Source organism: Podarcis gaigeae, assembly GCF_964106915.1.
Source record: "Podarcis gaigeae genome assembly, chromosome: 4".
NCBI lineage: Eukaryota > Metazoa > Chordata > Lepidosauria > Squamata > Lacertidae > Podarcis > Podarcis gaigeae.
The window spans coordinates 83,804,118-83,821,053 of record NC_139677.1 but is presented as its reverse complement, the minus strand read 5'-3'; the positions used below and the strand labels follow the sequence as shown (position 1 = coordinate 83,821,053).

Below are 16,936 nucleotides of genomic sequence, written 5' to 3'. Positions count from 1 at the left end.
TCAATCATTTCCACTAGGAAAGTACGATAGCAAATAACAGACACAATTATGTTTGCTCAATTTATTACAGGGGTGGCCAAGCTTTCGTAGTCTGAGGACCACATGCCAGCGTTGGATATGGTCAGTCTAGGCATGCATTCACCCAAGACATAATCACGCAGCACTCTCTCCCACTCATGCATATACCCTCGCACAAAACATGCAGATGTATACGCAAGCGCATGCATGCACCCACCCATCCAGAATTTCTAGCCCTCTCCTCTCCAGCACAGAAACACTGCCTTTTACTTTCAACACAGTAGTTTTACATGAAGGCCATTACAAGGATAGCATAAGAGGCTAGGACTCTGACTGCCAGCAAGTCCTGTTGCCACGACTACAATATACCACTTGCTTTTGGGGCTGTCTGATACTGACCAACTGGGCTGGGAATGATGGAGCTACTGCTTGAGCCCAAGGGTCTCAGAAGAACCGCTGGGGCAGGGGCTGTCATCTCTCTCTTCTTCACTTTCGCTCTGGCCCAGTGCTCAGCAGAGAACAGTGGCTGTTTATTGCACCAGAATGCCTCTCTTTATTGCACCAGAATGCCTTGCCCTTCTGGATTAATGAAGATGCTGGCGGCTCCTTCACCCAGCACTTCTTTTTCTATATATATGCTTTATTGGTTTTTAAAACTGTAACATAAGTAATCAACAGAAACAGCACTTCTCTGCTCAGTGGCAGGCTAAGTGCTGTTCTCCATCTCCACCCACCATCAGGCCACACTACCAGGGAAAGCAGCAGGTGGGATGGGGAAGCTGTGATCAGCTGGGTGCTCAAAGTAGCGAATGAAGTGGCTACAGCCATCCCCGCCTTCATTTCCAGGCGAGGGGGAGAGACCATGGTGGTGGGGGTTAGAGAGATCCTTGCCTCAAACATGGCAACAGCCCTGTCCCCAGCAGACTGGATTTGGCTCAGAGGCTGCTGGTGTCTAAATTACAGATTGGCATTGCACAGTTTCTTATTTGTATTCAAGTTAACTTCCCTCCCATTTCTAGTTATACTAAAGTTAGAGGTCTAGTTAACTCCCCCTCCCAATTTCAATCTCTTTTCTCCTGAAACAATCAAGACGCTCATTGCTCTGCAAAGCTGAACCACTACGGTCATAGCAAGCCCACAGAGAAAAGGTAAGTGCCAAGCTCAGTGTCAAGGATGGCCAAAAGCTATTTAATTTATATCTACCAAAAGACACTTTATTTTCCACCCATTTCTTGACTGCATGCCACTTTTTGTCTATACAAATTCACACCATTTACAGTCTTCCAGTTTATGTAAACATGTTCCTATTTCCAGGCTGGAGTGAGAGATGCAAAGCATACTGCAAACAGAATAGTCAAAAATATATTTGTATAAATTAGAAGAAAAATATACAGGAATATACAAAGTTTCAGTCCAGTAATTGTTCAGAACTAGTGAAATCTGTGAGGCAGCTGAGGATTGTAGTTTTAAAATGATTGTTGCTTTATAAAATTCATTCTGGAGTTGTAGGTTTCAGGCTTTTCTTCTTTCTGGTCACAGGATATCCTTTAAGGTCTTTCAGCCCTGTTAACAGAACGTGCTTTTCTTATGAAACAAATGCAAAATGAGAAATTTCTACTAAATTCCAGGTAGACTGATCAATTCAGGGATTTTGATAGTATCCATTTTTTAGAACTTCAGTACTATTGGAAATTAAAACACCTTATGAAATCTGGAAATTGTAATAGTCCCCCATCAATGGTGATTATACTGATAAATACTGTAGAATTATAATGAGAAAATACATTTGTTCAACACTCAATTGTATAAAGATATTCTATTCTATCAAATATAGCCATTATGTAAACAAACATACACCAAAAGCAAACCCAGACATTTATAGTTGTAAAACGATGCTCTTTTTTCTAGAAGGGACTTTTCCCAGTTTGTTTCCAGACTTCTTTTGCTCCTTTAATGCTCTCCCTTTTCACACATTTCCAGTAACCTGGAACTCCTTGCTGCTGAGGCACCTGTTTTTGTTTTTAATAAAAAACAACATTAATTACCACACTGCATTTAAGTTTCATTTTTTTAAAGCTGGCTATACCAGATAGAGAGGCAAGGCAATAACTTGGATGAAACCCAATGACATTTGGTCCTTCCCCACCAAGAGCTGTCTCTGGAGTGGCCATTCCAGCTAGTCATTATGAGCAGCTAGGAACAAGAGTACTTCATCTGCTTATTTTTCTGTTCCTCCCCAATCCTCTTATTCATTTGTATCACACTTCGAGTATACTCACAGAAGCAGTATATAAAGGACAGCAAATAAACAGACGATTGAATATGATGAATTAAGTTATTTGGACTTGTCCCATTAACCTTGATCCATTATGGCCATTAGAAACCTGGCTGCTAACTTCCATGGAGTTGGGGATAAAATCCCTAACACAATTATTAATGGACAGTAGCCAACTAACTCATCCCATCAGTGTAAATATTTGCTCTTGTGCAATGAAACTTTCTTTCATCCCCTGTTCTGGGGATATTCTGTTCTTGTTATCTTGTATTTTTATGTTGTGAACCACCCTGAGATCTACAGATGAAGGGCAGTACAGTCATACCTCGGGTTAAAGTTGCTTCAGGTTGAGTTCTTTCGGGTTGTGCTCTGTGGTGACCTGGAAGTAACGGAACACGTTACTTCCGGGTTTCACCACTCGCACATGTGCAGACGGTCAAAATGACATCACGCGCATGTGCGGAAGCGACGAATTGCGACCTGCGCAGACGCGGGTTGCGTTGCTTCTGGATGCGAACGGGGCTCCGGAATGGATCCTGTTTGTATCCAGAGGTACCACTGTGTATACAAATTTAACAACAACAACAACTTAGTTATTCTACATCAAGTGTTATGCTGGGTAGATTTCAATCTGCTTATCAGTTCCTTTGATAGGTTTTCACTGTATGTGTGGGTTTAAATTTTAGGGTCTAAGAGAGAGACCTCTCTGAAGCCAGGAAAAAGTTCTCCTCACAAAGCAGATGGGCATATTTTGGTCTTCTCCTGTGGGGTCTGTCACACCTTATTGTTGAGCCATCTGGGCGTTACTAATCTAAGCTTTTGGCTTACTGGAGTTTCTGGCATGGAGCACTTTCTCACTCTTGGTCTCTGCTTGTGCTAGCACTGAATGATAGTGGTTAATCTGGTAGATGTGTGTTATATGTTGGTATGGAGGTACATGGTTTGTGCCTCCCTTCACCAACTGGATGTTCAGTGAAGTCTAATGAGCATACATCAGAAGAAATAACTTAATGGGCTAGCTAACTGTTCCATAAAAAGTTCATCTTAATAAGAAAACTCTTTGTTTTTAATTCCACCTTAAAAGCAGTAGCCCTGTAAAATTTCCACAATTACCTATTTTCACAAACTGCTCCCACTAGGATTATACGGTCTATATGCTGGCACCTTGACTGATTAAAAACAGTTAGTCCATTAAACATTCTATTTTAGGAATAAGGCTTCATTACCCTTAAGCCTCGATGCATCCTGTTTTTTAGGACTCCAAGGAATTCTGCATGGCTGAGGCAATTGTCTCCATCCAAATCAAAGATCTTGAAGACGGTGTCCAAAACATTTTCTGAGAGTTCCTGTCCTGTAACAGCTTTCACAGCTCTCTTGAACTCGGCTAATAAAAGCACAACACACCATACATTACCATTAAAACGTAAAATAACTAGGAAGATTATAGATCAGTTTATGGAACTGAATAGTGGAAAGATCTATAAATTTAACAAATAAACTATTCCTTCTGAGTGCACAAACATAATTTGAATTGTGTGGTCAAATAAACAATCAAAACATTGCATGCTAAGTCCTTAATATTATTTTTTCAGCTTCTTAATGGGATCTAATCACTACTTCTTGTCTTGAAGAATGGAAGAAGACAGCAAGCTGCCATCTTTCAGTTGCAAGTGCAGGCAGCAGTTGTGGCTGGTGATCAGCTGGTGATCCCAGCTGACAGAGGAGGAGTAAATGCCAGGAAAAATTCCTACTGCCGCTTCTCCCAGCCACCAGTAAATAGCGATCCGTAATCTTCAACTGGTTGTCCAAAACAAGTAGCAAGGAACTGAAAGGGACTCAGAATCCTTTTATAAAAGGAGAAAACACCACATGACACAGGTTTATAGCACAAGTTTTCAGAAGTCACTTGCAAAGTGTATTTTCTTGCTTAACATTCTGATGTGCAAAATTATCCTTACCTCGTTTAACAGGGCGGCTGGCTACCGTGAACATTTTCAAGGCAATTGAAAAATCTTCTAGGCGGTTTGTAAACTGGCAGAAAGTCTTAAATTCCTCCAAACTGATACTCTGAAATACCAAATAGACCTACTTAATTTATTTTTAGGTGAGTGATTCAAAACTAAGCATTTTCTTAAGGCATTTAATATTATTATAAAGTTGTGGTGTAATGGTTAGAGTGCTGGACTAAGACTTGGGAGACCAGGGATCGAGTCTCTACATAGCAATGAAGCTCACTGGGTGACCTTGGGCCAGTCACTGTCTCTAAACCTAGCCTACATCCCAGGGTTTTTGCGAGGATAAAATGGGGAGACTGAGAAGCATCAACACCATTGAACTCCTTGGAGAAACATATAACTGTAATAAAAAATGAAGAAGTAAAGATGGTAAAGATTGGAACAACAAAACAAGTAAAAATGAATGCCTTTGCTATACTTTAGATTTAGGAAGAATGTTATTCAATTACACCAGAAAAAAAAGCCATTTGGGTTTATAAACTCCATACGCACCTCTCCTGCTTGGATTCTTTCCTTCACATTTTGCCAATAAATTTCATTGTTCTCTTGCTCAGTAAAATACAGCAACCACTCTACAAAATCCTCTTTTCTCATGAAGGCTAGACCTTTGGAAAATTGGATGAATTCCATCTCTTGCACCTCTGTTTGTAAATCCTGCATAAATCTAACAAACAATAGTTGCAACTTAATTCCTTTCATAAGCAGAGAATACGAACCATTTCTTATAGTAAAGATAATGCTTTCACATTTATAAGGAACTCAAACACTACACATAAGCAAGATCGCCTTGAGGTTCACTGTTTTCTCTCCCAGCTATTATGCAGTGAAAATGTCTCACCTTAATTTTTCAAAAACTAATCAGATAGAAAACACAACACACAAATTGTTGGCTTCCAGGTCTCAATAGCAGGAACTTCCATAACTCAGTAAGATGAGATGATTTAAGTTGCTCATTGTGAGATAAAGATATACTTTCAGTACATAATGTAGTTTCAACCTTTCCAATTTTGTAATGTTGTCTTACAGCAGTTCTACCAGTAGGGAGCACTCTGAATCTATGTACGTTTATGAAAGTTGTAGCAGCAAGCTTTGCGCTGCAAAAAAATTGCTGCTACACATATGCATAACTCTTACCTGAGTGGGAAAGGATATTTAAACATGCAAGTGGCATAAAACTTGTAGCAGCCAACTAGACAGTAAATGGAACAACAAAAAGACTCACATAGCTTTAAAATTGAGAGTATTTGAGGAAAGCTGTAAACAAACAGAATAGGGGAACGAAAGGTGCTCCAATAGTCTTTAAAAGGAATAATGATTGATTAGGCATAAATAACAGTTAACAATTATTACTCAAGTGCTCTGCCTCAAAAATCCTTTATTTTGATATAAAGTAGTCCACAAGTATTTGAGCACGTTACAAAAAATATATGTAACAGTAAATCATCATCATCATCATCATCATCATCTATACCCCGCCCATCTGGTTGGGTTTCCCCAGCCACTCTGGGCAGCTCCCAACAGAATTAATGATAATAATAATAATAATAATAATAATAATAATAATAATAATACTGCTGCTGCAATAAAACATCAGACATTAAAAACTTTTATAAACAGTGCTGCCTTCAGATGTCTTCTAAAAGTCAGATAGTTGTTTTTTTCCCTTGACAACTGATGGGATCCAAATATTCATTGGGTGGGGGAAATCTTATTTATTTCTCTATGATACTAAGGTGGGGCAGGAGAAGAGAAGGAAGACCTTATCTGTAGGAAAACTGATCAAAATCTTTGCCTTTCCTCGTCCCCATAAATAAAGAGAACATAAGAATAATGTCACCTAAAATATGTCACTTTTGTCACTGGAATTAAAATTCTGCCAGTTGTAAGTGGCTAACTATTTTTGCAAGTTTGCTGCTAGACCTTTGAACATATTTTTAAGATCCACAGCAGGGGTGGGGAATCTCTTGCCCATGCACCAACTTGCAGAGGCATCAAAGGGGCTTCTTGTAACCACCAATCAGCTGACTGGCAGTTACAGTGACTTCTTTGGGGTTTCAGTCACTTGATGTCACAATGACATCAGGTGATTGACAGGTGGGTGGTCCCACCCACTGGTTAAAGTTGGCCTGCATGGGGTGATGGAGATTAGGGTCTGGTCTGCCTGAAGATGCAACCGCCCATAGTCTAGAAGGATAAGGGTAGGAGATGACTTTTGCCGAAATCCCCTTCCCTCTGTACCCCCTTGAAAATATTGCTCTGGCGTGTGGGAGAGACAATCTGGAGTACCATATGAGCAGAGCAGAGGGTTTGGGAGATCAGCCAAAAATGTTGTGTCATCCCTGAGATCCTCTGCTCAACCCCAGTACCCTTTGAGAAAAGAAGGAGCCAACCCATTTGGAGAGGATTAGTCAGGATACAAACCAATTATTTCAACAGGGTTAAAGTTCAAATAACTGAGCCTGGATCCGATCTAGTGCTTCTAACTCCACTTCCAAAAAGAGTCACACCTGAAAACTACACCCCACCCCAAAAGACACACATTGTTGAAAGCCAAAGTTTACAAAAGTTTGGGACAATTTTTTAAAATAAAAAATATACATTTTAAATCACCAAGACAATTATCAGCTACAGAATATGGTTTGCTTGGCAGTATCTGAAGCCTTTCAAGTGCGTGTGTTGATTCTTCCACCAGGAATTTGGAACCAACTTAATTTAATTCCTACTTAAAGCAACAATAAGGGAGATATTTATTGGGTGAGCTGAGGGAAGGAAAGGAGAATGTAAACTGGAAAGAATCCCCTGGGGAAAATAATATACAAACAGACCCTAACTAAGAGACTATGAAAAGATAAATTAGAGCTGGATTTTCACCAAATCACCATTTTAATAAAGTTAGCACAGACAGTGGGAACAGGTATATTGAATACAATGAATACAATGCCTTCCCTCATATGAACACTGCAGTACGTAACATTTTTAGGTAGCCCAAAACCTTCCTTTGGGGGATTTGTACCAATTAGGAGCAAGGCCTTTTTGGTCATGGCACCTTGTCTATAGAATACTATCTCCCATGAAGCCTATAAGGTCAGCTTTCAGCTAATGGCTTTGGGGTGGTGATGATTTCTTTTGTTTTTCCATGCTATCTTCTCTGTCAATATAATAAATTACATTCTACTTTATTTGCTTTTTTGATGGTTTAGAAGTCTGGATTTAACCAGTCCACTGTTGTAAGCTGCCTGGCAGGCCTACGGAATGGAAAGACGTGTTCTAAAAAATTATTTTAAAGCCCCAGCTACTTTTCTGGCACGCCTCTGCTGCAGCTGTTGCGGAAGTGCAGAAAACAGCTAATTCATAAAGAAAGTTTTCGAATCCTTTTGTACTGTTTGAATAATACTAACAAGGAGGAAGCCAAAATCTGCACAGAAGTGCAGTGTTTAAAAATAAGTATTCAGAGACTTCAGAGGAGAATGTCGGTTGCGCTAGTTAATTCTAACCAAAAGCTGGAACAATAGCTCTAGAAGGTTCAAACAGTATCAATAATCTCTTATCAATTCAGCTAGGCCTGGCCCTGAACTCAGCAAGCAAATGGACGAAGGTCCCACTATGAAGACTCTAACCAACTTGAAGCTAGTTTGACAGATAGTATATACCACTGGTGTGCAGATGTTAAGCATGCAGATCAAGCAATTTGCTACTGTAAATGGTTAAAAAGGAAAACAGGAACAGTATGGAGAGCGAGGGCGGGGGAACCACACTCAGTACACAGAAGCAACTTGCCATGTGGCTTAGTTTAAAAAGTGGATTCTGCAAGGCAGGAAACAAAGCACACCAGCCTTGAGCTATGTGTTGCAAAGCAACAACCAATCACTCTGGGAAGTGAGAGAATAAATAATAAAAGTTTTGTTCCTGCTTTTTTCTTTTTTTGGGGGGGGGGAATAACTCACCTACTAATCACAGGTAAACACCATTAAGCTTTATGAATGAACCCCCGCCCCAATTTTAAGGAACGTAAATTACACAGGTAACTATATCTGAAGCAGCCTAATCAAATGTAATCACTCCTGCTTTCTCTAGCTACTCCGCTGATCAATGGAAAGCCTTTCTAACAAGAACTTGGAAAATGATAAAAGCATTTACCATCATTTCCCCCCTACCTTTGACAATGATCTATGTCTGTACAGCTCATCAGTCATCTCTTGTAAAAACATCATGGCACTTTGATCAGAAAGCCAACAATGGCTTCCCATGTGAGGTAGAAATGTTGTGAAAAGCCATCAGATAGAAATCACATTTTCCCCGAACAATAGAAACACAGAAATGATGTGCTTGAGTTACTTGCAAATAAAATAATGTGAAAAGTGATATCTCCACTGCGTTTTTTTTTTTTTTTTTTAAAGACGCTGATCCTTTCATTCACCTTCCTATGCATTAAAACAAACTTTACTGTCAGGTCACAATGCAGATGGAGTGGGTCTATATGGACAGTGATAAGGAGACGCATTCCAAGTGCATGAAAAATAAATGTCATTGTTGAAAAATTACCTGTATTAAACCCGACACTTACCCAACAGCTTTAAGAGCAAGATGTGGGAGTCCAATTTTGATTACAGGCTTCTATCTGTGTGGTAGGCAAAGGTCTTAAACCTACATTTGCTGAATGTAGTAGGTACACAGTATTATCAGTGTTATGCCTCATTGGGTCAATGCAGGATTTTATCTAATTACCTGAGACATTCCAGTTCGCACTATAAATGCAAACAAGCTTTTACGGGTGCACTCTGGCCTTTGCTTTGTTAACAACCCCTACTGTAGAGAAAAGGGAGCAGAGGGAGTGCTAACTCAACAGAAATCTCAATATCTTTAAGAACTTCAAAGGCTTGTTTATTTTAAGGTTAGTGTGCACCTGAAATCAGTGGAAGGAAATGTTTTGCACAGCATTTGAAACACCTCTCCATTCTTGGCTTGGCTGAGAGGAGACGAATTGCAGAAAACCATGCTGGTCTGTTGGGGAGGGGGGCGGAAACCAAATGTTAGCTGGAGGGTAATTCAGTGGTACCTTGGGTTACATACGCTTCAGGTTACATGCGCTTCAGGTTACAGACTCCGCTAACCCAGAAATAGTACCTCGGGTTAAGAACTTTGCTTCAGGATGAGAACAGAAATCACGCGGCGGCGGCGCAGCAGCAGTGGGAGGCCCCATTAGCTAAAGTGGTGCTTCAGGTTAAGAACAGTTTCAGGTTAAGAACGGACCTCCAGTTCGTAACCAGAGGTACCACTGTAATCGCTTTCTATATGACTTTATCAGTCTCTCAGATCCTTGTGGAGGGATTGTGGCCCACTCTTCTTTATGATGTTGCTTCAGTTCATTGTGTGTGTATTCCCAGATTCTCCTGTGCAATTTTTAGTTGAACTCCTGAGCCAATATAGGTAGAAATACCTCCCAAGCTGTGTTTTCCAGGAGAGCAGTGATTTATAGAAGAACTCCTATGAATGACAACTAATATGTGAAGTGGCCTTGAGGGAATTTCTTAAATAGAGTTAAAGTAGACAGACTTGATTTGCAGATGATTCTGCAAATAAAAGGATTGAGTTGAGTTAGCATACATGTTGAAGTAACTAGGATATTTTTATTTAAACATCAGCCTAGACTTTCAATGGATGCTAAGTTTTAATGTGCTTTTAAACTTTATTTATTTATTTGGCTTTCCAATATTAGTAATGCCAGTGGTAGCTAAGGGTTGATTAAGATTGGATTTCATGCAGTCTAGGTTTAATATTTAGTTGGTTTTCCATAATTCCAGAACCTATCACATTTCAGTACACTGGTACCTCGGGCTAAGTACTTAATACGTCCTGGAGGTCTGTACTTAACCTGAAACTGTTCTTAACCTGAAGCACCACTTTAGCTAATGGGGCTTCCTGCTGATGCTGCGCAGCCGGAGCCCGATTTCTGTTCTCAACCTGAAGCAAAGTTCTTAACCTGAAGTACTATTTCTGGGTTAGCGGAGTCTGTAACCTGAAGCGTATGTCACCTGAAGTGTATGTAATCTGAGGTACCATTGTACTGGCTTTCTATACACAGAATACACCAAGCAGGGTGCAACACAAAATACAAGTATTGGAAGCAGTTTGTAACACGATGACATTCTGCATAAAAGACTAACAAGAATAAAAGGACTCAAAGACTTCATCAATAGCTAAACATCAATGGTCTCACTAAACATTTAGGGCGATATCCAATGATGGTGTATCACTTGCTCAACCGATTTCTGGTTACACAAATATTTCCCTTCCTCCCCCACGCAGCCTGTTGTACACTCCCAGGATCTGCTATGAAAGACTGGGAGAACCTGCAGAGTAGATATGGGAGGAGCATGCAGAGCTCTGGGAACAAAGTAAAATCCTGTCACATGTGATGGTGTGATGTTGACTCTCACCCTCAGAAACAAGATTAGGCCAAGCAGGCTGCTCTGGGAAGAGCAACCCAAGGTTTTATAGCCACAGAGTAAATATCACAAAAGGTAGGTATCTCACCTGAGGTGCCTCTGCTGCAAAAAAACCCCCAAACACTTTATAGAGTGTAATGAAATTCATTATGCATTAGTCTACAATTACGCATTTCTGAATGAATAACTGTAGAACAAAAAATATGGTTCACCCAGTTTCTCTATCAAAGGAGAGATTGGGCAAACTGCATTTTTTTGTTCTATGATACATTTAGGTGTCATCTACCTTTACAAAGTGATTTTTTTTTTTTTTTGCAGTAGAGATAAGCAGTATGCAGTCTGTCAAGGGATATTGTGACCTCAGCATGAGCCACACAAAACTGCAGCATACATGGTGGTAATCCCCATGGAATCCTGGGGACTGTGGTTTGTTGGGGGGTTTACTCCATGGTGTCACAGCTACAAGTGTGGTCATAACCTCCTGGCAAATGTGGGTGAAGGCATACACATGTAGTTGTTGTTGTTGTTTTCAATTTATACCCTGTCCTTCCTCCCAAATGAGTCCAGAGACCCAATGGGATGTGGACAAGATGGCTGACGCAATTCCCATGGTGTGCTACTAAATATAAAAAGTTATTTGGGATCTCTTTGAGTTAAAATACTAAGACAAGACAAAATAGTGAATTGTAGTATCTGATAGACAGATTGATCAGAAAAACTCACAACACAGAGCAAACCAAGATGACAACCGAAGTGTTAATTACTATCTTTTTTCAGTGCTACCTGTGAAATTCACAGTAATGAAGCTTCTTTTTTCCTCCTCTTCCAAAGAAGTGGACCAGTAACATGGTATTAATATCAGGGTCTTCTGATTCTGGCTCCTGAAAAAATGCACATCAGTACTTTGTCAGAATACCTCTTGTGTTAAAGCTCTACATTGGCTCAAGATCTACATTTCTCATTAATGGTTAAATAATTCTACAAATGCTCTATATTTGAATTTTTCCTTATGGAAAAAAGGCCTGTAGAAAACAAATAAAGTATTTCACATAGCTCAGCTATTCCATCCCTTTGAAAGGCTAAAGCCACAGACACAAAATACAATATTTTTAGATTATGTGTTTCTTTCACCACTTAGCCTAAGTCTCATTTCTTTGAACACAACAACACACTAAGCAACGTGGAGTCTATGGGGATTTCAATGTAATGTTCTTGTGACATCTAAATAGCTGGTGTGTATTTTACTCTGCTGAAGAGGCAAGATGAAAGACAGCCATCTATTCATAAGATTAAATACTAATGGTTATTTGGCTTTCAGTATAATCAACTAGTTGCATTAGTTCAGTGTATTTCATGCTTTCTGCACACATGACAACACATTTTATAGTTCAGGTAGCACTCTTCATTTGTTCCATGACACTTTTCACTAAATGAAGTAACATGAGCCATCTCTAAGCCACCCAAAAATTGTTCAGTATGTGTGCTGTATTTTACAGTATTTTTAAAAATAAAAACTAAATAGAAATACTGCACATTTTTAAATACCAACAAAAACTTACATACTTATGCAAACCTAACAAATAATGTAACTTCATAAATCATTAATTATAGAATACTGCCACTATGTTTTTTACATTAACATAGTACTTGAGAAAAAAAGAGAAGATACACAACAAGATAATCCGAACCAGAAAGAAAACAATCTTTTGCAGGGGATATAGGAAAATAAACTTCCTAAGATTAAAAAACAATATAGCAAACCGAAATATAGAGCATCTGATTTGCAGGTGATGAATGTTGACCAATTAGTAGTGTAGAAATTCTTCCAAATATCAGTATTTGAGGAAAACTGAATGCTTAATTATTATCATAGATATTTTCAAACTGATATTTCAATAGTAGGTCCGATGGCTGACTTCTAAAGTTGCGTGAGTGCCAGTTGAGCAATGGTCCTTCCTTCCTTCCTTCCTCCCCACCCCCACCGCATGCTCCTCAAATCTGCTCCAGTGTCCCCCAACCCCCCAGAGCAGGGGTGCCAATCTGAATATAATATGGGGAGGGGCAGGTAAGCCCCACTCCATGTCATCAATCACAAGTCGTGGTGCACGCACACCATTTGAATGCCAATGTTCATCAAGTTTGGGGAGCTCCTGGCCCCCTCAAATATATTGGGGGTGCTGAAGAGATCTTGGCCCCTAGGATTTGGCTCCTATTCCCTGCAGCAGTTTTTGTGGGCACATGGAGGGGCAGCAAGGAGAGGAGGGAAAGGTCCCATTGCATGAGCAGACGTTCATTCCGCTCATGAACAGACAGCACTGGATACAAACCATTGCCTCAAGCCAAATGAATCAAATTCTTTTACCTGTTCCACTTCTCATTTGTATTGTAAAATAAGTGTGGACAATAAATGATTGTTATTTCAAATTCCATTGCTTTCTTTCATTCAGGTTATTTATGCATAAGAAAAATATGACTTGAAAGTCTTCTAGCCATCAAACATTAGCCCCATTCCATTTATCTTTTAATTTTATTTCTTTTAGACCAGACTTTGTTATGTAGTATTCTTAGGATAGCTTCCAACATGACATATAAAACAGCATATTATACAGAGTAAAATAACAACAGTTAAGACCATTTATTTTTAAAATTTAATACTAGATGTTTCTATCAATAGGTCTTGCATTTCTTCCATAAATCAAATTGTCCTAAGCTATGAGTAAAGCTTAGATCATGATGTCCAAGACTATTAATGATTTTAATAAACAAATCTTTCCTTTGGAATTTACTTTAAATTCTCAAAAAATAGTCAATTAAACTGAGCTTCTCCTCTATAGTCTTAAGATTTTTATTTGTCCATATAAGGCCAAGCAAAGTATTTATTTGTATTCTGATTTTGAAATATATGGCAGAGATGGTCTTGGATGTGGGGTTGAAGAGTAGAATAAGCTTTTTGACTATAGTTAGTATTTTAATGTTTAGTACTTTATTGGCAGGGTCTGAAAGATTACAGTGGTGCCCCGCAAGACGAATGCCTCGCAAGACGGAAAACTCGCTAGACGAAAGGGTTTTCCGTTTTTTGAGCTGCTTTGCAAGACGAATTTCCCTATGGGCTTGCTTCGCAAGACGAAAACGTCTTGCAAGTTTGTTTCTTTTTCTTAACACCATTAATACAGTTGCGACTTGACTTTGAGGAGCAACTCATAGAACGCAGTGTACATAGTAGCCTTTTTTGAGGTTTTTAAAGACTTTGGTGATTTTTGAAGCTTTTCCAAAACTTCTTTTGGAGCCATTTGGTAAGTTAAGCTTTTAAAACTTTTTTTGGGGGGGTTGGATTTTGGGTTGGGGTGTTTGGAATTCAAGGACTTGGTGTTGGGGAGGGGTTTGCAAGAATCTGGAAGCTTGTGTGTTTTTTTCTGCATTTTTATGATTTTCTGTGACCATTGGGCCACTCTGCTGTTTTTTTAAAAAAATTCTGGGTTTGAATTTCTGTGTGCTGGGTGGCTGGGGGAACAGTTGGGGAGGGGTTTGCAAGAATCTGGAAGCTTGTGTTTTTTTCCTGCATTTTTATGATTTTCTGTGACCATTGGGCCACTCTGCTGTTTTTTTAAAAAAAATTCTGGGTTTGAATTTTGAAATGCTCTTTACAGTATGTGTGACTTTAAAGAGCACTTAATAAACTCTTGTTGTACCAAATTTGGCTTTGTTTGGACTTTTTTTGACCATAGGAACGCATTAATTGATTTTCAATGCATTCCTATGGGATTTCGTGCTTCGCAAGACGAAAAATTCGCTAGACGAAAAAATTCACGGAACGAATTAATTTCGTCTTGCGAGGCACCACTGTAATTTTAACTTGGGAAGTAGGGGTACCAAACTGACCTGGAAGTGCATTTATTGTTCTTTGATCAAGTCAGCTAAGTATAATACTAAAAGTCTCCCTTTAGATGTGACTACATATTAAATAAATGAATTCTTTTTCAATTGGAATTATTTTACTAAGAACATGCAAAAAGCAAGGTCAACTGATCAGATGCTTTCATTTAATGAAGCATCAGAGCTGACATGGATGCAATCAGCTACAAGCTGTGAAAGGAATAATGTTTAAAAGATAACAGTGCATTAGTGCCAGAACAACCTGCTAGAAAGAAAATCACATTCTCTGAAGACCTACCTGAGATAGTGTTTCATCTCCTAAAGCTGTTTTAAGCTCATCTTGCGTCCCAATTATTTTCTGCAGCTAAAACAAAAGTGATATATATTTCCATTTACTATCTTCTTTTTCATACCAAAGCATTTTTAACAGATAGCTTCTTTCTCAGTGCTATTTACCATACACAAACTGTAAAATTCTCTGCACAGGTACCTTGAGTGCAAAGCCTTTATACACATTCATCACATGTGATGGAGCTTTCACATTTATCCAGTGCCTTTCATTAAGGAATCTGGTAACACGTGAAATGAATGATCCACACACAATTTTCAAGCATTAAAGATCACACTCATCATTTCTTTTTCTTTTAGATTTTCTTGGTTTACAAACGTACATGCTTTGTCTCCTTTTTTAGGTTGTACAGTTTTTCTTACAAATCAGTTACATTTGTTGTGAGACATTAGTGCTGAGTAAAGTATAGTGGTATCTCTGGTTGCAGACGGGATCCGTTCCAAAGGTCTGGCCGGATCCAAAGGTTTTCGCAACCAGAGGACCGTTTCTGCACATGCGCACATGGCAAAACCCAGTCAAATACTTCCAGGTTAGCCACTTTCGCATTCCGAAGTTTACGTAATCAGAGGGTTACATAAATGGAGGTACTACTGCACACAGTTGAGGAAGAAGAGGAGAGAGAGAGAGGAGGGGAGGGGTGGGGTAGTGAGACATTCTTTTATATAGTGTACATGTGGGGTTTTGTGTCAGCATCAACTGGGTAGGTTCTCTTTCTATTCATTTATTACATTTCCTTGGTAGTGAGAGGTATTGGGGGCAAGGTGTGATTGGTTTTCTGTGGTTGTCTGCAGTGGGGTTTGTTTGCATTTGGGGGGGTGCTTGTTGGGTCAGGTACGCAAGATTTATTCATAGGCTGTCGGTGGACTCTTGTCATTGTCTTGTCGGGCTGTGTATGTGATAAAGGGGATCTATACTGGGGTAAAGGCATCCTCTTCTATTTGTCCCCATGTCAGTTTCGGTTTATTGGTTAGCTTTTCTAGTAAGGCCATTTCCCATACAATTTGATACCACTGGTCCATGTTTACTACTGACAGGTCTCTCCATTGTCTGGCTATGAGGCTTCTGGCCGCTAAGAGTAGGTGGGTTATAAGCTCTGTATGATGTGAGTGGTCATAACGATCTTGAAAGATGCTCAGTAGGACCAGTTCTGGGGTGAGTTCTAATACCTGTTTAATTATTTTGCATATCTCTTGTAGGACTGGTGTCCAGAAGGGTTGGATTTTAGGGCATTCCTCCTACATGTGGAGGTATGTGCATGTGGAAGTGCAGCCTCTCCAACATCTTAATGAGGTTCCTGGGTGTATCAGCACCAGTTTCCATGGCGTTAAGTACCACCTGTAGGTGAGTTTCAGAGTAAGTTCCTTTCTTTTTGGCTGATATGGACTTAAAGGGACATTTAGACCACATTCTAATCCATTGGGTAGGGTTAATTTCATAGCCTATGTTGGGCTCCCATTGTTCTTTAATTGCGTCAAGGGGGGTTGTGGGATTTTGGAGCAGTATTTTGTATATTGTGGATACCATCCCTTTGCCATGTCCCTCTGCTGTCAGAAGGTTTTTGAAGGTGGTCAAGGGCCTAGTGGCTGCTGATTTTACTGCTGGATTGTTTAAGAAGGCATATAGTTGATGGTGTGATAGCCAAGGTATTTGGGTGTCCCATAGTTTGTCTTGTATTTCTTGTATTGGTATGGGTTTGTTGTTTTTGTAGAAGTCTTTTAGACAGTGTAGGCCTATGGCTTGCTAGGTTTTAATCTGGCGGTTTTGTGCTGCGTGTTGAAATAGTGGGTGATAGGCCAGGAGAGTTAGTGGGGATGGGAATGGGGATAGTTTGCCTACTTTTCCCCAACCTGTTCAGTGTTGTGGGCATTTTCTTTAGTTTGTTTTGGAGAAATGGGTATGCCGTAGTGGGGATAAACACACTCATCATTTCTGATACAAGCTTTCTGGCTGAATAACCACA

General features: G+C 39.6%; 1 protein-coding gene across 1 annotated transcript in view; it reads right to left on the bottom strand.

Annotated features, from left to right (window-relative positions):
- Nucleotides 1-46: 46 nt before the first annotated feature.
- The window catches only part of MICU2 (mitochondrial calcium uptake 2), a 70,038-nt gene continuing 53,148 nt past the window's right edge, over nt 47-16,936 (bottom strand). Inside the window, exons 7-12 of the mRNA XM_083737018.1 lie at nt 14,926-14,991; nt 11,538-11,635; nt 4,801-4,972; nt 4,252-4,360; nt 3,520-3,677; nt 47-2,027 (exon numbers count right to left, since the gene is read on the bottom strand). Of these exons, the coding sequence (XP_083593144.1) occupies nt 1,923-2,027; nt 3,520-3,677; nt 4,252-4,360; nt 4,801-4,972; nt 11,538-11,635; nt 14,926-14,991 (708 nt within the window). The 3' untranslated portion in view covers nt 47-1,922. The remainder of the gene's footprint in view (nt 2,028-3,519; nt 3,678-4,251; nt 4,361-4,800; nt 4,973-11,537; nt 11,636-14,925; nt 14,992-16,936) is intronic.